The sequence below is a fragment of the Phycodurus eques genome, chromosome 3, assembly GCF_024500275.1.
Source record: "Phycodurus eques isolate BA_2022a chromosome 3, UOR_Pequ_1.1, whole genome shotgun sequence".
NCBI lineage: Eukaryota > Metazoa > Chordata > Actinopteri > Syngnathiformes > Syngnathidae > Phycodurus > Phycodurus eques.
In genome coordinates this window covers 31,869,569-31,896,912 of record NC_084527.1, presented here as the reverse complement: position 1 = coordinate 31,896,912, position 27,344 = coordinate 31,869,569, and the positions used below count along the sequence as shown (strand labels likewise).

The 27,344-nt window shown below is 43.5% G+C and overlaps 1 protein-coding gene across 2 annotated transcripts in view; it reads right to left on the bottom strand.

Annotated features, from left to right (window-relative positions):
• Positions 1 to 3,494: 3,494 nt before the first annotated feature.
• si:ch211-158d24.2 (multiple epidermal growth factor-like domains protein 9) overlaps positions 3,495 to 27,344 on the bottom strand; it is a 72,933-nt gene continuing 49,083 nt past the window's right edge. The window contains exons 5-7 of one of the 2 annotated variants that reach the window (XR_009768350.1): positions 8,816 to 9,085; positions 4,754 to 5,415; positions 3,495 to 4,317 (exon numbers count right to left, since the gene is read on the bottom strand). Coding sequence is in view for 1 of the 2 variants with exons in the window: in XM_061673117.1 (XP_061529101.1) it covers positions 4,901 to 5,415; positions 8,816 to 9,085 (785 nt within the window). In the remaining variant the exon portion in view is untranslated. Of the gene's footprint in view, positions 5,416 to 8,815; positions 9,086 to 27,344 lie in introns of both variants that reach the window. The other variant, XM_061673117.1, reaches the window with a different exon arrangement.

The window sequence follows — 27,344 nt, the reverse complement described above, 5'->3', positions numbered from 1 at the left end:
ACTGTGAGGCTGACGTGCTAACCAGTCGTACACGGTGCCGCCTGTTCAGCCCCTGTTTATATACAGCGGCTGAAATAAGTATTTAACACGTCATCGGTTTTCTCACTAAATATATTTCCAAAGGTGCTATTGACATGAAATTTTCACCAGATGTTGGAAACAACCCAAGTAATCCATACATCTAAAGAAAGTAGAATAAACAAGATCAGAAACTAAGTTCTGTGTAATAATGTGAAATGACACAGGAAGAAAGTATTGAACACATGAAGAAAAGGAGGTGCAAAAAGGCATGGAAAGACAAGACAACACCTAAAATCTATCAATAATCAAACGGCAATCCAACCCCTTGTCAGTGCAAATAAATATCAGCTGGTTCAGTCCTAATTGATGGCCTATAAAAAGGCCTCATTGCCAAGGTGCGAGACACATCTCATGATTGATAAGAGCAAAGAGCTGTCTCAAGACAATCGCAAAGTAATTGTTGCAAAACATAATAATGGCATTGGTTACAGGCGCATATCTAAGCTTCTGAATGTTCCTGTGAGCACGGTTGGGGCCATAATATGTAAGTGGAAAGCCAAACATACCACCATAGATTTGCCTCGATCAGGTGCTCCTTGGAAGATTTGTGACAGAGGAGTGCAAAGAATAATCAGAAGAGTTGTCCAAGAGCCAAGGACCTCCTGTGGAGAGCTTCAAAAAGACCTAGAATTAGCAGGTACTGTTGTCGTAAGAAAAACAGTGAGTAATGCACTGTGCCGCCATGGCCTGTATGCATGCTCACCACACAAGAGCCCATTGCTGAAAAAAAAAGCATATCAAAGCTCGTTTAAAGTTTGCTGAACAATATTTGGATAAACCTGTTCAATACTGGTAGAATATAGTCTGGTCTGATGAGAGTAAAACTGAACTGTTTGGATGCCATAATGCACACCATGTTTGGAGGAGAAATGGCACTGTACATCACCCTAAAAACACACATGATGGTGTGGGGTTGATTTTCAGCAAATGGTACGAGTAAACTTCACATTATTGAAGGATAATGAATGCGCAAAAATACCAAGACATTCTTGACCAAAAAAAAAAAAAATGTGCTGTCTGCTCAGGAAAGCTTTCGATACAGTAAATCACTCTGTTCTTCTTACCAAGCTCTCAAAATTTAACTTCTCTCACAAAGCTGTGAGCTGGATTGAATCATATCTGCATGACCGAACACAATCTGTATCAGTTAACAGCTGCACATCAGAGTCTCTTAGGCTAACCTCTGGAGTCCCTCAGGGATCACAATTAGGCCCCCATTTATTTAGTCTTTATATCAACGATTTGCCCACTGTTTGTTCTGAAGCAGAGTGCGTAATGTATGCAGACGACACGGTTTTCTTTGTTCATGGTCACTCCAAAGATACTGTTGCTGCTAAACTCACTAATACAATGTCCTGTGTCACAACTTGGTTGCAGTAGTGCTGTCTACAGCTAAACGTTTCTAAAACTGTAGGCATGTATTTCACTAAAACAAATAGAGTATCACCTGACCCCGACATACTTGTTAATGGAGAAAAAATGCAAATTGTCAGCCAATACAAATATCTTGGGTTAATAATAGATTCACAGCTTTCCTTTAAAGCCCATATTGACAAATTGTGTAAAAATATCAAATTAAACCTTGCAAATTTTCGTGCAATTCGAAATGAAATGTCAACTGAAGCCGCAAAAAATTACTTATATTCAATGATTTTTAGTCACTTTAACTATTGCATAACCAGTTGGTCCCAGGCTGGTCAGAATGCAAAAAAACATTGGAAGTTTTGTACAAACAAGTAATTAAAGTGATGGATAAAAAAACCAAGGCACTATCATCACTGTGCAATTTTTAAAAAATACAGTCTTTTAAACTGGGACAGTCTTCACATATTTGCAGATTTAAATTTGATTTATAAAGTACTGCATGATTTGGCTCCAGCTCCTCTGGCTGAGTTCATCAGCCAAAGAAACAGCTCAGAGCGTGTCACTCAAGGCTTTGTCAGAGGTGACTGTCTCATTCCTCTGCGCAGGAGCACTTTCAGTAAGTCAGCCTGGTCAGTGAGGAGCGCTGGTGAGTGGAACTCAGTACCTGAGGAGGTTAAACTGCTTACAACATACAAGGCCTTCACAAAAAACTGAAAATGTGGTTAGTTAACACCTATAGCTACCAACACTAAAAGACAAGTATGTTATGATGTTTTTTTTTTTTGTTATGATCAAATGCTCTGGTCGGCCGCCTCAGCAATGGAGGCGCGGAACAACTCAGACTTGATGTCCCCCGCCTCCCCCGGAACATGAGCAAAGTTCTGTCGGAGGTGGGAGTTGAAACTCCTTCTGACAGGGGATTCCGCCAGACGTTCCCAGCAGACCCTCACAATACGTTTGGGCCTGCCACGTCGGACATCTTCCCCCACCATCGGAGCCAACTCACCACCAGATGGTGATCAGTTGACAGCGCTGCCCCTCTCTTCACCCGAGTGTCCAAGACATGCGGCCGCAAGTCCGATGACACGACCACAAAGTCGATCATCGAACTGCGACCTAGAGTGTCCTGGTGCCAAGTGCACGTGTGGACACCCTTGTGCTTGAACATGGTGTTCGTTATGGACAAACCGTGATGAGCACAGAAGTCCAATAACGGAACACCACTCAGGTTCTTATGGGGGGGGGGGGGGCGTTCCTCCCAATTACGCCCTTCCAGGTCTCACTGTCATTGCCCACGTGAGCATTGAAGTCCCCCAGCAGAACGATGGAGTCCCCAGCTCTCCAGCACCCCACCAAGGACTCCAAAAAGGGTGGGTACTCTGATCTGCTGTTTGGCGCATAGGCACAAACAACAGTCAGGACCCGTCCCCCCCACCTGAAGGCGGAGGGAGGCTACCCTCTCGTCCACCGGGGAGAACTCCAACGTCCAGGCGCAGAGCCGGGGAGCAATAAGTATACCCACACTTGCTCGGTGCCTCTCACCGTGGGCAACTCCAGAGTGGAAGAGAATCCAACCCCTTTCGAGAGGACTGGTACCAGAGCCCAGGCTGTGCGTGGAGTCGAGTCCGACTACATCTCGTCGGAACTTCTCGACCTCACACACCGGCTCGGGCTCCTTCCCTGCCAGAGAGGTGACATTCCACGTCCCAAGAGCCAGCTTTTGTTGCCGGGGATCGGATCGCCAAGGTCCCCGCCTTTGGCCACCGCCCAGCTCGCACTGCACCCGACCCCTATGGCCCCTCCCACAGGTGGTGAGCCGATGGGAAGGGGGACCCACGTTACCCTTTTGGGCTGTACCCGGCCAGGCCCCATGGGTGCAGGCCCGGCCATCAGGCGCTCGCTTTCGAGCTCCACCTCCAGGCTTGGCTCCAGAGGGGGCCCCCGCTATATATATATATATAAATGGTTGTTTTGCCTCTTAACTGTATACTTTTTATAAATAAAGGAAAAACTATTTCAAGAATCTATGACAGAAACACAGAGGCCGTTGAATTGTTTATTTACGAGATGAGCTTTGACTTTGGGGTATTATTTACATTTAATCTTTTGTTAACTTGGTGGTGCATTCGAGTCCCCCAGCTGCATGTATGACAGTGACAATAAGAAAAAGAAAATATATAAACGTCTGTGGGCTTACTTGCAACATGGTGCCTTGGTAAGTGAGAGGGTTGGGAGGCCGCTGAGTGACTGAACACACAATATTCTACCTGTACAACTATTCACATTAATTCACTGTACACATTTACAGAGATCACATTAGGGAAAGAGCCAGTACCTGAGGAATTAAGTCTCACAATTAGCATTACTCATTCTCTGTGGTAAAAGTTAGCACAGCCAAACAATAGAAATCGGAGCCACACAGACTACAATGAACATTTCATACTGGTGCAAATTTTATGTGAAGGTGATCTGTGATCCTCAGCAGGTTCAGGAATGTTTACTAAATGCTAGCTGGTCTCACATCATAACCAAATTTATATTCGTCAATTATTTATGTTTTAAAGATAATAATTACCTGAGGTTTAGTCATCAAGCCCCACCTCCACATTAAACTGATCACTTTCTCAAGTGGTTGCTGCCAACCTCAGCAAAAGAGCAGATTAGATTGTAAGTGTATGGCGGTGGCTTCTGCAAGCATTTTACAAGTCACTGGCCTGCAGTTGTCATAAGTGTGTTTTCATACATGGTTGTTGAGGCATCTGAAAGAAACACTCCTCTAAGATACATCAGGAGTACTGGCATGCTTTTAGAAAAGAGATAGGAAGCTATAAACAACTGATGCATATGCCAGCAGCCTTCATTGTCCCCTCTCTGGAAAACACACAAACGAAACATATAAACAAATTGGTCAAGTAAACCTACCATTCAAAAGTACACAAGATAAAACACCATGAAAAAACACATCATATATGTGCAGCATTTCTCTCACGAATGAAACGTCAACCAATAAATAATATATAACAGAAAAAATGAATTAAATAACAATCATTGTCTCAGTCTAAGACCACAAGTAAGAGTGATCAACTCAAACAGTCAAAAGTCCATTTTACAAATATGTGAAAATGCTTGGCTCATTTAAGTCCTCTAAGTGGTGCTGAGATCATTATTTCAGCATACAAGCTCCAATTACCAAACAACTCAGCACACTGTCCTCCGAAAACACTACATCAATAAAACACTTCTTTGGACACTTGTCACTCATTCCCCATAAAAATCATATCAAAAACGGGGAAATGTATTCTCTCACTTGTGGCTTGTCGCTCTCGGTTTGAGGAGCTGTGAAGTGCCACAGACAGCAGTCAGTCATACAAGAGGGGGCTTTGGGTTTGGTACTTTGCAGCAGCTTTAAGTGATCTGTAATTGTGAGAATGCCAGTCCTAGGATGGGAGGTTCGCTAAGCCTTGTAGCAGTTGCCCTGTGTGGTGAGGGCTAGCTGACCATTGGGTGCCACCTCGTTGGCCTCATCCTCCAGGAGGCCAGACACATCAGCGTTGGGAATGCTGTCATGATAGCTGCTGAAGCTGATGTTGTCCTCTTTCAGTTCGATGGTCCAGAAGGGTGCGTTGAGCTTCCGGTTCTGGTATTCTCTGTAAGTGTACACGCCTCCGACAAAGCCTAAGAGCACAACCACCACCAAGATGATGACGGCCAGAATGATGATGTTGAACTGCGTCCAGGAGACGTCAGTCAGAGCTGCTGTGGTGTTGTCAGTGGGGCTGCTCAGACTAGTCAGCAGGGCCTGAGTGGTCACGGCGGTGCTCAGTGTTGTGCTCCAGTTGCCGCTGGATATGGAGGCAGGAATGCCTCTTGGTATGGTGGTGGTCAGACTGTTGCTGGAGGAGGAAGCAGTACTGGAGGTGGGGACCTCAGTTGTGGTCCGACCTGCTGGTGTGGGAATGTGCTGAGGCTCTGAGGAGAGAAAAGCATTAAAACCATTTTTAAAAATGACAATGACTAATTTAAAGCAACACTACCCACACTTTTCTCATATTGAAGCATGTCACTGTCCAGTCAAAAGTCAAACGTGTCCATGGGTTGCAATACTGATAAATACTGACACTTAGTGGTCAAAAGGCCTAACTACAGTTTTCCTAGCACATTTTATGAATGATTTTGGGGCCACAGTGGAAGACGAAAGCTGGCAAAACGATTTCAGCAAAGAAGTAAAGCTTGTTTTGCACTGAAAAAGTTCATTTTGATTGAACATAGTAAAATTATGTGGAATGTTAGAATTTTCAAGTATTTGAGAGCAATGCGTGAAGATTAGGGTTGGGCATCGTTTGAATGTTAACGGTTCTGGTCCTGATTCCGGTTCCTCATTTCAATTCTGGTTACAAACGTTCCTCGATTCTGATTCTTTTAGGGGGCTGGGTCAAAATGTTTTGCATGGTTTAAATAAAGGGTGTCCAAATTATGAACATCCATTTTCTTAGCAGTCCGCAGCATAGACTAAAATGAACATTTGACTCACGGTTCTTTTTAACCAGAATCAATATCAAACCTATGCACTAAAAGGCAATGTGTGTAGAACTATTACTACCCCAATTGACTTCATATTCATGAATTAATGTTTCAGCTAAAAGTAAAATATAGCATTGTTAAAATAGTTATTTGCGACTGTTTTATCACATCAAATGATTTAAGTGCAAGTTTTAATTGACTTCCTGTTTTAAGCTTGTAGTCTTTTATTTTGAAGGGTACGCACCGGAACTCAGCATTTTGGCACGAAAAGTAACTTCACACGACCGGTGAATTTTGAAAACGAAAGTTGGACGGAACCAAATGCTCTAAAACGTTGATTCCTTTACCTACCCACCGATGAGGCACAAGGTTTGTGTTTATGATACTGTGAGGCAACGTTTTTTTTCTGTCATCAGCTCTTACGTTGGTTTGAAGTCTAAAATAAATGCTAAAAACCATCAGCGTATAAGTGCAACCCACCGTTTAACTTGTTAGCTGGCTCAATGTTGGTATAGACGTATTTTATTGTTTCACTCGCCCAATTTGGCTTGACTGAAGTTCCATGCGGTGTAGGCTGAGGCTCGGAGCGGGAGGGAGCACGTCAGACTTCTACAAATCGTGAAAGCCTCCTTTACACAATATAATCTTATTCCAAGTGTTGCACTGAGGCAACTGGTCATTTATTTCAACAATGTTAAGACACACTTTTGTTCGCCGCCGCCGTTGGGCACAAGCACTTCTTTGTGCGCGTTCTTCTATGTTGGTTTTCGCCCCTTCTTCTTCGGGATCGGCGGACTGTAGGCATCGAAACTGGGAACCGAAATATTTAAATTTGAACGATTCTGGGAGAACCGGAATGTTTTTCCAGATTCCAATCGGGTCTGGATTCTCAATGCCCAACACTAGTGAAGATGACGGCATGGTGACCTCACTGGTTAGCACGACCGCCTGTCGTACACCCGCAAAGACTACACTAAATCCTTAAAAAGTGGTGGTGCTGGTATAACAACAATTAAATAATCACTCTGGGTCTGTATAGAATGGCACCTGTGTCTGGAGCTTGACCAGAACCTGCATAATAAACACCCCTACAGTAAATTAATACATTAATCCAAATGTTGGCAGTCTAGATTTGTGGCAGTTGATGTGGCACAAAACACTGCAAATATATATATATATATATATATATATATATATATATATATAATGTATATGTATATATATATATATATGTGTGTGTGTGTGTGTGTGTGAGAAAGTGTTTGCCCCCTCCCTGATTTCTTATTTCTTTGCATGTTTGTCACACTTAAATGTTTCCCATCATCAAACAAATTTTAATATTAGTCAAAGACAACACAAGTAAACACAAAATGCAGTTTTTAAATGGTGTTTATTATTAAGAGGGGGGGAAAAAACCTGGCCCTGTGTGAAAGTGATTCCCCCGTTAAAACCACACCCAGGCCTGATACTGCCACACCTGTTCTCAATCAAGAAATCACTTAAATAGGACCTGCCTGACAAAGTGAAGTAGACCAAAAGATCCTCAAAATCTAGACATCATGCCAAGATCGAAAGAAATTCAAGAACAAATAAGAAAGAAAGTAACTGAGATCTATCAGTGTGGAAAATGTTATAAAGCCATTGCTAAAGCTTTGGGACTCCAGTGAACGACAGTGAGACCCATTATCCACAAATGGCAAAAAGATAGAGCAGTGGTGAACCTTCCCAGGAGTGGCTGGCTGACCAAAATTACTCCAAGTGCGTAGCGACAACTCATCCAAGAGGTCACAAAAGACCCCACAACAGCATCCAAAGAACTGCACGCCTCCCTTGCCTCAATTAAGGGCAGTGTTCATGACTCCACCAAAAGAAAGAGTCTGGGCAAAAACGGCCTGCAAGGCAAAGTTCCAAGACAAAAACCACTGCTGAGCAAAAAGAACATTAAGGCTCGTCTGAATTTTGCCAGAAGACATCTTGATGATCGCCTTGACTTTTGGGGAAAAAAAATCTGACGAGACAAAAGTTGAACTTTTTGGAAGGTGTGTGTGTCCCGTGAAAATAACACTGCATTTCAGAAAAAAGAACATCATATCAACAGTACAATATGGTAGTGGCAGTGTGATGGACTAGGGCTGTTTTTCTGCTTTAGGACTTGCTGTGATAAATGGAACCATGAATTCTGCTGTCTATCAAAAAATCCTGAAGGGGAATGTCCAGCCACCTGTTCGTGACCTCAAGCATGACTTTAAAAAGGTGGTTAATGCTTGAAAACCCGCAAATGTGGCTGAATTACAACAATTCTACAATGATGAGTGGGCCAAAATTCCTCCACAGCACTGGAAGAGACTCATTGCAAGTTATCGCAAACCCCTGATTGCAGTTGTTGCTGCTAAGGGTGGCCCAACCAGTTATTGGGTTTCGGGGGCAATCGCTTTCTCACACAGAGCCATGTAGGTTGGGATTTATTCTCTCCATTAATAATATAAACCATTTAAAAAACGCATTTTGTGTTGACTTGTGCTGTCTTTGACTAATATTAAAATTTGTTTGATGATGGGAAACATTTAAGTGTGACAAAGATGCAAAAAAAAAAAAAAAGAAATCACCACTGATTTTTTCCTTGCTATTTCAGGAGGAATTTTATGCGCCTTTCATGATGTCGTTACTGCTTTTATTGATAAGATAATCTATCTCTGATGAGTCAGGATTTTACAGTCTACAAATCAAGTAAATAGAATATTTTATAAGACAAAATCAGCAGTTTTTACTTTGTTGATCTCAAAAGATTGAAGAAGTGTCAAAATGGTAAATGATGTGATCTCTAAATTAACTGATGTTAGATACTTACTTAGACGGCTGCAGTTATGAGCCCGGGCGTCCCCTGCAAACCCATGAGCACAGAGCTGGCACTGGGGCCCAGTGGTGTTGTTAATGCAGCTGAGGCAGTGGCCGGTGTCGGGGTGACAGAGCTGGTTGGGACCCTGAAGATCTGCATTACCACTACAGTCACATGGCACGCAAGCCCCGGAAGCTTTGTAAAAGCCGGCGCTGCAATGGTCACAGAGTGGGCCAGAGTACAGGTGAAGGCACTGGTCACACACTGGGAAGCCACTCGGATCTGAACAAGAACACAGAGCAATATCGATCAGTAGGCTGACAAACCAACAAAGGGGAATGATGTGAAGTCACAAATTAGTAAAAACTCACATCTTCAATTGAGCTAGAAAAAGTCCATCACAAGACACATAAAATAATAAATGCATCCCTGTTGTGATGATAAACAGATAAACAGTTTTACATTGTTTCTTCATTTTCTAACAATGAATGTAAGCGCTGCAAGGCTCCAGGTAAGCTTTTAATTACAAACCCCAATTCCAATGAAGTTGGGATGTTGTTTAAAACATAAAAACAGAATACAATGATTTGCAAATCCTATTTGATCTATTGTCAATTGAATACACGACAAAGGCGATATTTAATGTTCAAATCTATGAATATTATGTTTTTTTTTGCAAATATTCTCTCATTCTGAATTTGATGCTTGCAACACGCTCCAAAAAGCTGGCAAGAGCTAACAAAAGACTGGGAAAGTTGAGGAACGATTAAAAAAAAAACCCCACCTGTTTGGAACATTCTACAGGTGAACAGGTTAATTGAAAACAGGTGAGTGTTATCATTGGGTATAAAAGGAACATCCCCGAAAGGCTCAGTTGTTCACAAGAAAGAATGGGCTGAGGTTCATCAACACAAATAGTCCAACAGTTTAATAACAAAGTTTAACAATGTACAATTGCAAGGAATTTAGAGATTTCATCATATATGGTCCATAATAATAATCCCCTCCTTGAGCCATCACCTTGTCGTGGTGGAGGGGTTTGTGTGTCCCAGTGATCCTAGGAGCTAAGTTGTCTGGGGCTTTATGCCCCTGGCAGGGTCACCCATGACAAACAGGTCCTCGGTGAGGGACCAGACAAAGCACGGCTCAAAGACCCCTAATGATGACGACAAACAATGGACTTCGTTTTCCCTTGCCCGGACGCGGGTCACAAAGGCCTCCCACTGGAGCCAGGCCTGGTGGTGGGGCTCGAAGGCGAGCGCCTGGTGACCGGCCCTGCACCCATGGGGCCCGGCCCCCCCGATCAGAACCCGAGCGGTGATCTGTTATTGGACTTCTGTGCTCGTCACGGATTGTCCATAACGAACACCATGTTCAAGCATAAGGGTGTCCACACGTGCACTTGACACCAGGACACCCTAGGTCGCAGTTCGATGATTGACTTTGTGGTCGTGTCATCGGACTTGCGGCCGCATGTCTTGGACACTCGAGTGAAGAGAGGGGCGGAGCTGTCAACTGATCACCACCTTGTGGTGAGTTGGCTCCGATGGTGGGGGAAGATGCCGGTCCGACGAGGCAGGCCCAAACGTATTGTGAGGGTCTGCTGTGAACGTCTGGCAGAATCCCCTGTCAGAAGGAGTTTCAACTCACACCTCCGACAGAACTTTGCTCATGTTCCGGGGAAGCGGGGGACATCGAGTCCAAGTGGACCATGTTGCATGCCTCCATTGCTTAGGCGGCCGACCGGAGCTGTGGCCGTAAGGTGGTCGGTGCCTGTCGTCGCGGCAATCCCCAAACCCGTTGGTGGACACCAACGGTGAGGGATGCCGTCAAGCTGAAGAAGGAGTCCTATCGGGCCTTTCTGGCCTGTGGGACTCCTGAGGCAGCTGATGGGTACCGGTTGGCTAAGCAGAATGCAGCTCTGGTGGTTGCTGAAGCAAATACTCGGGTATGGGAGTAGTTCGGTGAGCCGCAGCCGAGTTGTAGAGGGGGTCCGGTTTGGTGGCCTTAGTATTGCATCTCTGCTTTTTGCAGATGATGTGGTTCTGTTGGCTTCATCAAGCCGTGACCTCCAACTCACACTGGAGCAGTTCGCAGCAGAGTGTGAATTTGTTGGATGAGAATCAGCACCTCCAAATCTGAGAGCATGGTCCTCAGTCAGAAAAGGGTGGCATGCCCTCTCCAGGTCGGGGATGAGATCCTGCCCCAAGTGGAGGAGTTCAAGTATCTTGGGGTCTTGTTCACGAGTGAGGGAGGAATGGAACGGGAGATCGACAGACGGATCGGTGCAGCGTCTGCAGTGATGCGGACTTTGTATCGGTCCGTTGTGGTGAAGAAGGAGATAAGCCGAAAGGCGAAGCTCTCAATTTACCGGTCGATCTACGTTCCTACCCTCACCTATGGTCACGAACTGTGGGTTGTGAGTGAAAGAACAAGATCCCGGATACAAGCGGCCGAAATGAGTTTCCTCCGCAGGGTGTCCGGGCTCTCCCTTAGAGATGGGGTGAGAAGCTCGGTCATCCGGGAGGATCTCAGAGTAGAGTCGCTGCTCCTCCACATCGAGAGGAGCCAGATGAGGTGGCTGGGGCATCTGATTCGGATGCCTCCCGGACGCCTCCCTGGTGAGGTGTTCCGGGCACGTCCCACCGGGAGGAGACCCCGGGGACGACCCAGGACACGCTGGAGAGACTACGTCCTTCGGCTGGCCTGGGAATGCCTCGGGATCCCCCCGGAAGAGCTGGATGAAGTGGCTGGGGAGAGGGAAGTCTGGGCATCCCTGCTAAACCTACTGCCCCCGCGACCCGACTAAGCGGTAGAAAATAAATGGATGGATGGATGGATAGCCATAATATCAAAAGATTCAGAGAATCTGGAGAAATCTCTGCACGTAAGCAGCAAGGCCAAACAACAACATTGAATGCCTATGACCTTCAATTCCTCAGACGGCACTGCATTAAAAATCACAGAATAAGTGAATAATTGCCAAAAAAGAATAAACTTTTATCAGTTCGAACAATAAATATGTAGTCTTTGTAGTGTATTCAATTGAATATAGGTTCAAAAGGACAAATCATATTGTTTTTATTTACGTTTTACACAACGTTCTAACTTCACTGGAACTGGCGTATCACTTGGTAGCTCACAACAGCACACTATACTGAACAGCTTGGGTGGGGAGTTACTTGTGTACCTATAGATTGTATTGCTATAATAGGGAAATACAAAATTTAAACAGTTACAAGAAGTCATCAGAATTACACATATACACAACATTATTTACTACTACTATATTACTATTTTATAAACAGTCACAAAAATCATGTCTACAATGTTCATATTTTTTCAGCATTGTTAAAAATTTCTGACAGTTTGAGCACCGACAAAACTCCTATTAGCTGTTCATAGTTAGGACTCCCAAATGATAATATAGATAGCTAGATAGCTAGACAGACAGACAAACAGACACCTAAACAGACACACAGACAGATACATACATACATACAGTGGTAACTATAATATTATGGATAGTGATATATACAGTGCTGTGAAAAGGTATTGGTCCCCTTCTCAAATTCTTATATTTTGCATGGTTTCCCAACTTTTAGATCATCGAACAAATGTAAATATCAGACAAATACAACCCAAATGAACTTTAAATGCTGTTTTTAAATGGTGATTTCATTTTTTAAGGAAAAAAAAAAAACTATTCAAAATTAGCTGGCCCTGTGTGAAATAATAAATACCCCCCTTGTTAAATCATGAATTAATTGTGGCAAATCACAATTTTTAGTTAATTTTCACTGATCACACCCAAGCCTGATTGCCTCCAGACATGTTCAATCAAGCAATCGCGTAAACAGAATTTGTCCCGACAAAATCAAGTTGGACAAAAGATCTAAAAAGCTGCAACAAAATGACACGATCTAAAGAAATTCCACAAGTCGAGAAATAAAGTAATTGACATCTATCAGTCTGGAAAGGGTTGCAAAAGCCATTTCTAAAGCTAAGGGATTCCAGCGAACCATAGTGAGAGCCATTATCCTCACATGGAGAAAATATGGAATTGTGATGAACCTTCCCAGGAGTGGCCGGCCTACAAAGATTACCCCAAGAGAACAGCAATGACTCATCCAGGAGGCCACAAAAGAACTCAGGACAACTTCTAAAGAACTGCAGGCCTCCCTTGCCGCAGTTAAGCCTTTTCCAGTATAAAGCTACAAAGAACCCTTACTGTACTGTATGTGATTTAACTATGGGTGCTTTTCTCCGTGACCCAACCTCGGATTAGCAGAAGAAAATGGATGGATGGATGCTTTGTGTTACAAAGATGGTTATTTGCGTCATTATTTGTCTATACTGTATGTACCCTGTGACTGGATGGCGACCAGTCCAGGACTACAGTGTATTGACTATATTTACATGCATCACTCCACTTTCTAGGTACCATGTTTATTCAAATAGTTTGTGCTATTATTTTGATACGCCTTCACAACCTTTAACAATAGAAACGTATAAGCTTGTGCTTGTAGTCACCACGGATTGTTCATAACGAACACCATGTTCACGCATAAGGCTGCCCACACGTGCACTTGGCACCACGACACCCTAGGTCGCAGTTCGATGCTCGACTTTGTGGTCGTGTCATCGGACTAGCGGCCGCATGTCTTGGACACTCGGGCGAAGAGAGGGGCGGAGCTGTCAACTAATCACCACCTGGTGGTGAGTTGGCGCCGATGGTGGGGGAAGATGCCAGTCCGATCTGGCAGGCCCGAACGTATTGGGAGGGTCTGCTGGGAACGTCTGGCAGAATCTCCTGTCAGAAGGAGTTTCAACTGCTACCTCCGGCCGAACTTCATCCACATCTCGGGAGCGGCGGGGGACATTAAGTCCGAGTGGACCATGTTCCGTGCCTCCAATGCTGAGGCGGCCGACCGGAGCTATGGACGTAAGGTATTCGGTGCCTGTCATCCCCGAACCCGTTGGTGGACACCAGCAATGAGGGATGCCGTCAAGCTGAAGAAGAAGTCCTATCGGGCCTTTTTGACCTGTGGGACTCCCGAGGCAGCTGATGGGTACCAGCTGGCCAAGCAGAATGCAGCTTTGGTGGTTGCTGCGGCAAATCTCGGACGTGGGAGGAGTTCGGTGAGGCCATGGAGAACGATTTCCGCACGGCTTCGAGGAAATTCTGGTCCACCAGCATCTCAGGAGGGGGAAGCAGTACACCATCTACACTGTGTATAGTGGGGATGGTGCACTGCTGACCTCGACTCGGGACGTTGTGAGTGGGTGGGGAGAATACTTCGAAGAACACCTCAACTCCACCGACACGCCTTGCCATGAGGAAGCAGAGTCTGGGGTCTCTGAGGCGGGCTCCTGTCTCTAGGGTTGAGGTCACCGAGGTGGTTAATAAGCTCCTCTGTGGCAAGGCAGGTGGATGAGATTTTCCTGGAGTTCCTAAAGGCTCTCGATGTTGTGGGGCTGTCCTGGTTGACACGCCTCTGCAACATCGCGTGGACATCGGGGACAGTGCCTCTGGATTGGCAGACTGGGGTGGTGGTCCCCCCTTTTAAAAAGGGGGACCGTAGGGTGTGTTCCAACTACAGGGGGATCACATTCCTCAGCCTTCCTGGTAAGGTCTATTCAGGGGTGCTGGAGAGGAGGGTCCGTCGGGAAGTTGAATCTCAGATTCAGGAGGAGCAGTGTGGTTTGCGTATTGGCCGTGGAACAGTGGACCAGCTCTACACCCTCGGCAGGGTCCTCGAGGGTGCATGGAAGTTCGCCCAACCAGTCTACATGTGTTTTGTGGACTTGGAGAAGGCCTTCGACCGTGTCCCTCGGGTGGTCCTGTGGGGGGTGCTTCGGGAGTATGGGGTACCGAACCCCCTGATACGGGCTGTTCGGTCCCTGTACGACCGGAGTCAGAGTTTGGTCCGCATATCCGTCAGTAAGTCGGACTCGTTTCCGGTGAGAGTTGGACTCCGCCAAGGCTGCCCTTTGTCACCGATTCTGTTCATAACTTTTATGGACAGAATTTCTAGCAGCCGAGGTTTAGAGGGGGTCCGGTTTAGTGGCTTCAGTATTGCAACTCTGCTTTTTGCAGATGATGTGGTTCTGTTGGCTCCATCAAGCCGTGATCTCCAACTCTCACTGGACCGGTTTGCAGCAGAGTGTGAAGCAGCTGGGATGAGAATCAGCACCTCCAGATCTGAGACCATGGTCCTCAGTCAGAAAAGGGTGGAGTGCCCTCTCCCGGTCGGAGATGAGATCCTGCCCCAAGTGGAGGAGTTCAAATATCTTGGGGTCTTGTTCATAACTGAGGGAAGAATGGAACGGGAGATCGACAGGCGCATCGGTGCAGCGTCTGTAGTGATGTGGACTTTGTATCGGTCCGTTGTGGTGAAGAAGGAGCCAAGTCGAAAGGCGAAGTTCTCGATTTACCGCTCGATCTACGTTCCTACCCTCACGAATGGTCATGAGCTGTGGGTCATCCGGGAGGGGCTCAGAGTAGAGCTGCTGCTCCTCCGCATTGAGAGGAACGAGATGAGGTGGTTTGGGCATCTGATTAGGATGACCCCGGGGACGACAAAGGACACGCTGGATAGACTATGTCTCTCGGCTGGCCTGGGAACGCCTCGGGATCCCCTCGGAAGAGTTGGAGGAAGTGGCTGGGGAGAGGGAAGTCTGGCCTTCCCTGGTGAGGCTGCTGCCCCCGCGACCTGACCTCGGATAAGCAGAGGATGGATGGACGTATAAGATTGCATACCATATCAAACTATGATTGCTGGGTGAAATGGCAGCTATGCAGTAGGACTGACGAAGTTTTCCATTTTGGCCAAGATTAACTTTCATTCTTACAATCACCAATGCAAGAGCAAACTGAAAATTTACCAATTCATGGGCCGCTTTGAAGTGTTTTGATTTAATCATGGACTTGTACTTGATTGTGTAAAGTTGGTACATATCTGAAAATGATCAACTTATAAGAACATCCATCCAGCCATCCATTTTCTGAGCCGCTTATCCTCACAAGGGCCGTGGGAGTGCTGGACCCCATCCCAGCAATCATTGGGCAGGAGGCGGGGTCCACCCTGAACTGGTTGCCAGCCAATCGCAGGGCACATATAAACAAACAACCATTCGCACTCACATTCACACCTAGGGGCAATTTAGAGACTTCAATTAACCTACCATGCATGTTTTTGGGATGTGGGAGGAAACCGGAGTGCCCGGATAAAACCCACGCAGGCACGGGGAGAACATGCAAACTCCACACAGGCGGTGCCGGGGATTGAACCCCGGTCCTCAGAACTGTGAGGCAGAAGCTCTTACCAGTCGGTCACCGTGCCACCCTTATAAGAACAGTCACGTTTTTTTGTACTTAAAATGTTAATTTCAAGGTCCAGGTGTTTGATTATTTGATTTGATTTGTTGCATGACCAAATAAATAGAGACAAAATCCAATATTTATATCTAATCTAAAAATAATACCAACAAATGACAACAATATACTGTAGTTCAATATTTACAACAAGTAATACTGTAAATAAAAAACAAAGCAAAAGGGATAACATACTGTATGTACGCAATCAGTTTACAGGGTTAGAGAATATCAAATATCAAGATATGATAAAATGAGTACCTGTTGAGGTGATAAGGCTAAAAATCAATTAGTCGATTGAATAATTATTGACAATTCTGATCATTGTGTAGAATTAACAGTTGATTAATTGTCTTGAATTTTTTAGGGGGGGGAAATGTAGTGCCCTGCTTGGCTGCAACCAGCAGTGTTGGTAGCAACCCAGTTTATTGGTCTAAAGAGCAACATGATGTCAATACTAAAGCCCACGGAAATGCCGTCTTGATTTGTTTTGATAGACTGCAACTATTTTAAAGCAAGCTACAAATTAAGTGGAACTGCAACGATCGTTTAAAGCGTTTAAAGCATTTATTACAATTTTAAACAGTTCCCAGGTGTCTTAATGTCTTTGACATGCTTTCGTCAAAATAGCCCAGATAGCAAGAAGAACTTTAAAAACACTATTTCTGGTCTTGATTAAATTAGCCTCCTTTTGAGGGGCTGCCCCAAGTCTCATGCAAGTGAGAGACTGTATGCTCGTTGAGGTTTAGACCTGGATCCCTCTATGGGAAGAAATTTTAAATCCTAGCGTTTTCCTAGCATTCTGTATCTAGATTAGGGCTGCCACAAAGGATTATTTTGATAGTCGACTAATCAACGATTATTTTTGCGATCAGTCGACTAATATGTAAATTGCAGGCCATCGCACCAGCAAGTAGTTGCTCTTATATAACCATCATTAACTTGCAGCTTGAAGTGTTAAAGCTATGGGCAAACTAAAAATAAAGACAATTAAGGTAACAGTACGTTCAATGTTGAATAAAAATTTGCAGCTGACATCTTTATATATATATATCCATCCATCCATTTTCTGAGCCGCTTATCCTCACTAGGGTCGCGGGCGCGCTGGAGCCTATCCCAGCTGTCATCGGGCAGGAGGCGGGGTACACCCTGAACTGGTTGCCAGCCAATCGCAGGGCACATACAAACAGACAACCATTCGCACTCACAGTCATGCCTACGGGCAATTTAGAGTCTCCAATTTATGCATGTTTTTGGGATGTGGGAGGAAACCGGAGTGCCCGGAGAAAACCCACGCAGGCACGGGGAGAACATGCAAACTCCACACAGGCGGGGCCGGGGATTGAACCCGGGTCCGCACAAGTGTGAGGCTGACGCTCTAACCAGTCGGACACCGTGCCACCTATATATATATATTGTGAATTAAAATGCAGGAGATAGTCTGACCTTTCACATTTTTAGCTGTAACTATTTAGTGCCCTTTAAAATGGAACCAAAAACTTTGCACAATCATGTACAATCACTACAAGGGATCTGGTAATACTAGGTGGACAGGTAAGATTTTTCTTTGGCTCTTTTTTTTTTAAATGTTCCGTATTAATAGCAACTGTGTTAAGAAAAAAGTAAACCTCGTGAAAATTGGTTGAAAAATGAGAAAGTTATGATTTATTTTGAATGCACGTGCATTGCCTTTTGATAGGAATGTTGCCCCCACCAATGTGACCGCCACGTAGCATGTTGTCAAGCAGGGCTGCTACGGCGTTTTTTTCTTCGTCATGCTTTTTAGAGCATTTCTACTTTTAAATGATCTTTCTTGCACAGTGTGTTTTCCCCCCTTTGTTTTAAAGCTGTTTTTTTATTTTTCTTAATGTTTTGAAGCTCCTTTTGAAAAATAATTCTCTATTTTTAAATGATTTTAATCATGTAAAGCACATTGAGTTACCCTGTCTATGAAATGCGCTATATACAGTAAATATATTTGCTATTCATATCTGTGGTTAACATTTCATCAAACACATAACCTGTGTACGAAGGCTAATTAAATCATCATCGTTAGCCCTTAAGATTATGTTAACATTTACGGCTTTAAGCAAGTAGCTCACTGCCGTTGACGTTAATATTAACAGCTAACTACCCAAATAGCTTACAAAGATGACTGTCGTCCCTCTTTGTCCGAAATTGAATCAGCCACAATGTACTTGCATTTTAGATGCTCATCCATCACTGTCGTGCTGCCATGAAAGGAACATTCTGTCTCATAGGCTTTGCATCGCATTCTTCTTTAAAAACTCTTCCGATAAAATCACGTCTGACCTGGATTACGACTACTGTGCATGTGTATCAGAGGCAGACACCAGCAAGGCTGATACAGGCAGTTCTGAGAGAAAAACAAAGCCTCCAAAAAATAAACGACATCGATTATTAAAGTAAACATCGGTGTAATTGTGACTAGTCGACTCATCTTGACAGCCCTAATCTCGACACCATAATTGGCTAGCAAACAGTGTTGAATGATTTACAGTGCAATGAAAAACTATTGGCCCGCTTCTCAAATTCTTATATTTTTGCATAGTTTTACCACTTTGTTTAAAATCGTCAAACAAATGTAAAATACCAGACACATATAACCTAAGTGAACTTAAATTGCTGTTTTTAAATGGTGATTTAATTTATTAAGGGAAAAAAATAAAACAATTTCAACTTACCTGGCCCTGTGTGAAAAGGAAAAGGCCCCCTAAACCTAATAACTGGTTGGGCCATCCTCAGCAGCAACAACTAAAATCAAGCGTTTTCTATAACTGGAATGAGTCTTTCACATCTCTGTGGAGATATTTTGGCCAAATCTTCCTTGCAGAATTCAGCAAAAAATTAAAGGTTTTCGAGCATGAACAGTGTTTTTAAGGTCATGGCACTGCATTTCAATTGGATTCAACACTGGACTTTGACTATGTCACTCCAAAACCTTAATTTTGTTTTTTAAGCCATTCTGAAGTTGACCTGCTGGTGTGTTTTGGATCGTTATCCTGCTGTAGAACTCAAGGGCGCTTCAGCTTGAGGTCACAAACTGATGGCTGAATATTCTCCTGCAGGATTTTCTGTTAAAGAGCAGAATTCATGGTTCCATCAATCATTGCAAGTTGTCCAGGTTCTGAGGGAGCAAAATAGCCCAAGACAATCACACTAGCACCACCATGTTTGACTGTTGGTATGATGATCTTTTTATGAAATGCTGTACTATATTTACGCCGGATGTAACGAGACCCACACTTCCAAAAAGCTAAACTTTCATCTCAGCAGTACATTTAATATTCTCCCAAAAGTTGGGAATTATTCTGATGTCTTTTTCCAAAGGTGTTCTTTTTGGTTAATGTTTTTCACCTTGGAACTCTGCCATGGTTGCCATTTTTTCCCAATCTCTTCCTTATTGTTATGTCATGAACACTGACCTTAACTGAGGCAAGGGAGGCCTGCAGTTCTTTAGAAGTTGTCCTGAGTTCCTTTGTGGCCTCCTGAATGAGTCATTCTTGTTCTCTTTGCTTAATCTTTGTAGGCTGGCCATTCCTGGGAAGGCTCACCACTGTTCCATGTTTTCCCCATATGAAAAAAGCTTTAGAAATGGCTTTTGTAATCCTTTCCAGAATGACAAATGTCATTTACTTTATTTCTCGTCTGTTTTGGAATTTCTCAAGCAGACTTGACTATTGTAATGGTCTTCTGACTGGACTCCCTAAAAAGAGCATTAAACAGCTGCAGCTCAATCAGAACGCTGCAGCTCGGGTTATGACCAGAACAAAGAGGTCAGGGCATTACTCCAATTCTCAAGTCTTTACACTGGCTTCCAGTCAGCTTTAGAATAGTTTTTAAAGTTCTCCTACTGGTCTATAAATCACTAAACGGTTTAGGTACTGAATACATGAATGAAATGCTAATGGAATATAAACCCAGTAGGGCTGTGAGATCGACAGACTCAGGTCAAATAGTGGAGCACCGAGTCCAAAGCAAACATGGTGAAGCAGCATTTAGCTATTAAGCTGCACACAAATGCAATAAGTTGCCAACAGAAGTGACGTCAGCCCCAAGTGTGCATGTTTTTAAGCCCAGGTTAAAAACTCTTCTTTTTCCCATGCTTTTTAGAGCATTTCCACTTTTAAATGATATTTCTTGCACTGTTCGCTGCTTTAATTGTATTTTTTCCCCTCTTTGTTTTAAATATGTATAAGATGTTTTTTTCTTTGTTTTTAAATGCTTTTAATCATGTAAAGCACATTGAGTGACCTTGTGTATGAAATGCGCTGTATAAATAAATTTGCTTTGCTTTGCTTTGTTTGATAATCTCAAACAAAGTGGGGAAAAAAGAACTTGAGAAGGGGGCCAATACTTTTTCACAGCACTGTAGACATTGTCCTCCACTGGCCTAGATGTTGTTCGGCATCTTGAATGATTCACATGACAACGTACTGCAGCGCGGAGCATACGGCTCCTGATAAGCTGCTGGAGGTTCAAAGGCAGCTGACCTGCTGGGTTATACAACCCAAAGGGAAACATGAGCAGCACTGCACTGAGCTAGAAGAACTGACCTGCTTCTTGAGCCATAATCCTCCTGTTTTATATGCTAAGTGAGCAGATAACAAGTGCAGTAATTAGGTAGGCACTGTCCAACACACAATTTAGAAAAACACAAGTACAGGAAACATTAATAATGAAGGCCAGTCTACAGCAGTAGGTGTAGATATAATCATACATGAGTGATTTAATATGTGTGACCCACATTCTGATATGGAACAGTTTCACTTCACCTATGTGGGTGTCACAATGGAAATCATCATCTATAACAACCAGGTTCATCCACATGTTAAGAAATAATTTATCCTACAACATCAAGCCATGATACTGTGTGCTCTAAAATGTCGTTGCCAAGACAACGACAAGACAAACATTCTGGGGCTGCTTTCTCTCCAAGCGCTGATGCTCAGTATCAAATCATCCACAGCCACAACTTTGTCAACATGATAGCAGATCTAAGGACACAAAACCATGCCTTTTATCTGATCATTTCTATCATTCTACAGTGATGCTATGTGAAAACATAATGCGGCCCATCCCCCCAGTCTGTTACTGCCTGGGTGGTGCTGAAATGGCCCAACTGTGCTCATGCTGTCCCAGCTCAGCCTGGTTCATGTCGCTTCCCCTCCCTTTCACATTGCAGCACCTATAGTATGGTCCCCAGCAGGCGGAAACCTAACAGCTGGAGTGTATCTATACATGGCTGTTGCCATGCAGGAAGAAGCTCCCAGGACATTGTTGGCTAGAGATGAATGGTCTGAGAAAGGGAAGGTGATAATACTAAGGCAAAGCTAGTTATATACGGTATATATTTAAAAAAAAAAAAAAAAAAAAAACTTTTTTTGTTATTTCATTTCTTTTTTTAAATAATAAAATACAAAAGGAAAAAAATACAGTAACATTTGAAATCAATGAGTTGCGTGGCCCTCTTTATAGGGTGCGATATTTGAGTCAGACACAGCGCAACACCACGCCACAAGACTTCCAGTGGTGTAGGAAAAAGTGTTTGCAATCCCATGCGTCGATCCACTCCAAAGTGCACACTACTTCCACCTGAAGCGCCATGGAAATACTTTTAAATGTAAAACTGTTAAATATATTGTAGAAGTTATCATTTATTTGCTTAGCTTGCATTAGTATTATGGACGATTTTGATAAAGGAAGATGTCTCGCCTTCAAGAAGATGACTCAGCAGGAATCATCAGAGAGAAGGACGTGGCCGGGACGTGGCAAGTGTTGGTCCCATGTTTTCACCTTGAAACCCTACCCTTAGTGTGTTGTGTCTTGTAGCTTAGTACGTTATGTCTTGTAAACTTAGAAACCTCCCTATTTTCAAATAAATGCAGGAGCGACGGGAGAGATTGTTTAGAGCGTGTTGAGAGGCTGTAATCTGAACAATCTCCCATACGCCCTCCTCATGAGAAAAAGAAACCCGCGTCTTCATTCCTTTTGTGTCTATTTTTTTTAATGTTGGGTAAGACAAATCCAACAAAAACTCTATAAGGAAAAAGGCGGCGGACGAAGAGTTCCGCCTGGAACCATGTTTGCGTCGCCAGAACCAATGTTTCACATGGCCATTTATTGCAGACAAACGCAATGTTGGGCCACTGATAAATTTAGCCAAAAATGACAGAGGAGCATCAGTAAGTGATTTTTAAAACACTGTTAGATATGCAATGTAGATATAAAATGATTTATCAGTGAGCTGAATGGTCATTAGCAATTTTTGACCTAAAATGGTCCTTGCTAGCGCGCTAATGCTAATCATGATTGCTTTTAGCATTTTGCTGTCTCAAATTCTGTACACCAAATTTAAATCATACATTCAGTATCAACATATGCAGTTTAAGGATCGAAAAACATGAAAGTTAGTAGTAAAAAAATAATTAATAGCGTGTGTGTGTCTGGGGGGGGGGGGGGGGGGGGTGTGGGGGATTATTCAACCAATAATCAATAACTGAATCGATTCTAAAAAGAGTCGATAGTGACAGCCCTAATGATTTGTGTTACATCTCTTTTGAAAGCACTGAATATTATTAGACCTTGTAGGTTGGCCACATAGTATCTGTTCAATGTACTGTACCATACGGCTGTTAAGGTCAGAGACAGAGAAGAAATAGCCAGGACTAACCAGAACCCACTTGAGAACTTTGGACTAAAACATGTGGTCATGTGTAGACTTACTCAATTGAAACCACAGTGTTATTCCCAATGACTTCAACCAAAACCAAACATCACTTGAGTAGAATCGCTGTGTTTTGGGGTTTTCTCACAAATGCACGAGAAGCTTGAAGACAGGTGAGAGGGGTGGATTTTTTCCCAACAAATACTAATTTCAAAACCATGTTCAACCTACATTTAATTGAATACACTACAAGGACAAGATATTTAATGTTCAAACTGATAAACTTTATTGTTTTTAGCAAATAATCGTTAACTTGGAAATTTATGGCTGCAACATGATCCAAAAAAGATGGGACAGGGTCATGTTTACCACTGTGTTACATCACCTTTTCTTTTAACAACATTCAATAAACGTTTGGGAACTGAGGACACTAATTGTTGAAGATTTGTAGGTGGAATTCTTTCCCATTCTTGCTTGATGTACAGCTTCAGCTGTTCAACAGTCCGGGGTCTCCGTTGTCGTATTTTACGCTTCATAATGCGCCACACATTTTCAATGGGAGACAGGTCTGGAATTCAGGCAGGCCAGTCTAGTACCCGCACTCTTTTACTAACAAAGCTATGCTGTTGTAACACGTGCAGAATGTGGTTTGGCATTGTCTTGCTGAAATAAGCAGGGGCATCCATGAAAAAGACGTTGCTTGGATGGCAGCATATGTTTCTCCAAAACCTGTATGTACCTTTCAGTATTAATGGTGCCTTCACAGATGTGTAAGTTACCCATGCCATTGGCACTAACACAGCCCCATACCATCACAGATGCTGGCTTTTGAACGTTGCGTCCATAACAGTCTTTTCCTCTTTGGCCCGGAGGACACGACGGCCACAATTTCCAAAAACAATTTGAAATGTGGACTCGTCGGACCACAGAACATTTTTCCACTTTGCATCAGTCCATCTTAGATAAGCTCGGGCCCAGAAAAGCCGGCGGCGTTTCTGGGTGTTGTTGATAACAACGTTTGCTTTGCATAGTAGAGTTTTAAATTACACTTACGGATGTAGCGCCGAACTGTATTTACTGACATTGGTTTTCTTAAGTGTTCCTAAGCCCATGTGGTGATATCCGTTACATCACAGGTGTCAAACTGGTGGCCCGGGGGCCAGATCCGGCCCGCAACATCATTTTATGTGACACGCGAAAGCAAATCATGTGTGCCGACTTCATGTTTCTTGTGAAAATACCAAAATTGGTGTCTTTACTTGTATAATGTTGAGATATTACAACCATTTTATGTTACAATCACCTTTTTGGAATAAATGTTATAATAGTTGAAATTTTTTTATTGGCCTCTGATTTTAAAACTAGTTATCCATCAATTTGTTGTGTATGTCATTATATGAGACAATATTTTATATTGGTTCACAGTCATAACGGGCCTCCGAGGGAAGCCATAACTACAATGTGGCCCGCGACAAAAATGAGTTTGACACCCCTGCTTTACACATTGATGTCGCTTTTTGATGCAGGGAGGGATCGAAGATCACAGGCATTCAATGTTGGTTTTCAGCCATGCCGCTTACATGAATTGATTTCGCAAGATTCTCTGAAAACCTTTGATGCCATTATGAACCGTAGATGATGAAATCCCTAAATTCCTTGGAATTGTACATTGAGGAACATTGTCCTTAAAGTGTTCGACTATTTTCTCATGCACATGTTCACAAAGAGGTGAACCTCGTCCCATCTTTGCTTGTGAATGACTGAGCAACTCAGGGAAGCTCCTTTTATACCCAATCATGGCACCCACATTTTCTCAATTAGCCTGTTCACCTGTGGGATGTTCCAAACAGGTGTTTGATGAGCATTCCTCAACTTTCTCAGTCTTTTTTGCCACCGGTCCCAGCTTTTTTGGAACGTGTTGCAGCCATAAAATTTTATGATTATTTGCTAAAAACAATAAAGTTTATCAGTTTGAACATTAAATATCTTGTTTTTGTTGTGTATTCAATTAAACATAGTTTGAACATGATTTGCAAATCATTGTATTCTGTTTTTATTTATTTTTAACACAACGTCCCAAATTCATTGGAATTGGGTTTGTAGACCAGAAACATACTGCCTGCCATACTGTTAAAAAGTTTTGGTTTTGGACTGGTGGGAATGAGATTATTTGTGTTGCTGCAACTATATTTGTGTCCCACAAGATTCTAGTTTACTCTTCTGTAGCTATCAGGACGGTGACAGCCAATCCACTCAGAACGCTGCTTAGAAAAAACATTTAGGTGCGGTGTAAAACTAGGGCAGACGAAGCCTGGAGCAGAAAGGTCACTCAATCTCAATTTATACAATTTTGCTCATTGACAAATTAAAGCAATTTGTCAAGAAGCACAAATCCGATGCAATAGTCTCTACTCGACAAACCAAGATGAATGTTTTGACATCTGCCGCTCGTAAAACATGTAAAGTGGAGTTCAGAGGTCTCCACAAAGGCAGATTCACAAATGTTTGCTGTCAGATTTGGAGCCCTTCGTTAAATCCTCCTAAAAAAAGAATGGAAATCTTCAGTGGCAAGAAAGGACTGTGCTTCCAAGTTACAATTAGATCCTGACTCAGTCCAGAGCAACACAGTGGGAGATTTCAATTATCAATCACTGCTGCTGCTGTGGCAAAAAAACAACATCTCTCTGTGGAAGATTTAAGGCCTCTTTATACTCCCACGGTCGCGCGGCTGACAACGGCCGCATTACATCACGTGACCGACGAATTGCCCCGCGCGGCCTCTCTGCGTAGCTTGACGCGCACACGGTAAAAATAGTTGCTGCGCGTCGAACGCCGCGGAGATCATCTCTCGTGATTGGTCCGTTTAAGTCACATGCTGTGATGACGTATTCAGCGTGCCCCTTGGTTCTACATACCATCTACGCCGCCACGTTCTCGATCGATTTTGCAGCATAATACATATGCATTCATAAACATCATCTGGTCATCTAGGTACATTTGTTCTCGTAGACACTGTACCATGGTCGCCATTGTTGTTGCTTTATTCCTTGTTACTGAAAGGAAAGTAAAAACGGCTACCGGAAATGGCCAAAAAAAAAATGCAGAGGAAAATCCACCCTGTGGTGTCCTAGCCAATACCAGCAGTAGTGACACCCCCGACTTGGAGGTGAACTGCAGTACATTTTCAAAACTGCGTGCGTGGGTTGCGCTCGAGTATACAGGCAAACTGCGTGCGGGACAGCCGCAGTGACGTCAGCGAGGTCGGCGTTCGCGCGACTATAACTAAGTCTTAACACCTCAATTTCTCCCAACCACAAACAGAAATCCCATACTCTACATCAGGGGTGTCAAACTCAAATTCACAGTGGGCCAAAATAAAAAATTGGGACAACTTCACGGGCCAAATTAAATATTTAATGAAAAATCACTGCGATGTGCATGTTTCCCTTTTCTGCAGAAATGTAGCGTTAAAGTTTATCATGAGAACAAACTTAAATTTTACTTAAACACTGAATCTGGAATAAACAAACTTTATTATAAACACGAGAAATCAAATTTGCGATAAAAGACATCAGTGGTATTTGTTTGTTGTTTTGTATTTATCCATCCATTTTATGTCATGGCCCTGTGTTTCAAATTGTTTTTCTTTGTGCTGCAGTGTCTGGGTGAGCGAAGGTGGGCGTTGACATCGGTGACGCACCTGTCATGCATTGTAATCATCAGCCTTTTTAGGGGGCACCGTGACAGTGTGTGGGCGTCGGAATATTCACTCGTTTTTGCCCCGTGTTTGCCGCCGTTCTGACCGCTGTCCAAATTTAGGTTCTATACGATTATACCACATGGACCTTTTGTCGTGTCTCCCTGCGTTATCTGTTTTTTGATTCTCTCTGGTTGTGAGTCCCTTTAGTTTCATATGTCTCGCCTTCACATGCTCTGTCATTTCATTAAAATTGTTCGGACCTCTTACCTAGAGTCTCTTTTTTTGGGATCTGCCCTTACGGCATTGCCATCCGTGACATTTTCTGAGCCGCTTCTCCTCACTAGGGTCGCGAGCGTGCTGGAGCCTATCCCAGCTATCATCGGGCAGGAGGCGGGGTACACCCTGAACTGGTTGCCAGTCAATCGCAGGGCACATTCAAACAAACAACCATTCGCTCTCACATTCACACCTACAGGCAATTTAGAGTCTTCAATTAACCTACCGTGCATGTTTTTGGGATGTGGGAGGAAACCGGAGTGCCCGGAGAAAACCCACGCAGGCACGGGGAGAACATGCAAACTCCACACAGGCGGGGCTGGGGATTGAACCCCGGTCCTCAGAACTGTGAGGCAGACGCTCTAACCAGTTGGCAGACGCTCTAACCAGTCGGCTACCGTGCCGTGTTTTGTATTTAAATAGATAAATAGAAGATAGAGAGAAGAATTCATGTTGTCTATCTCCAACTACCTTTCTTTTTTATGTAAATCTTTTTTCA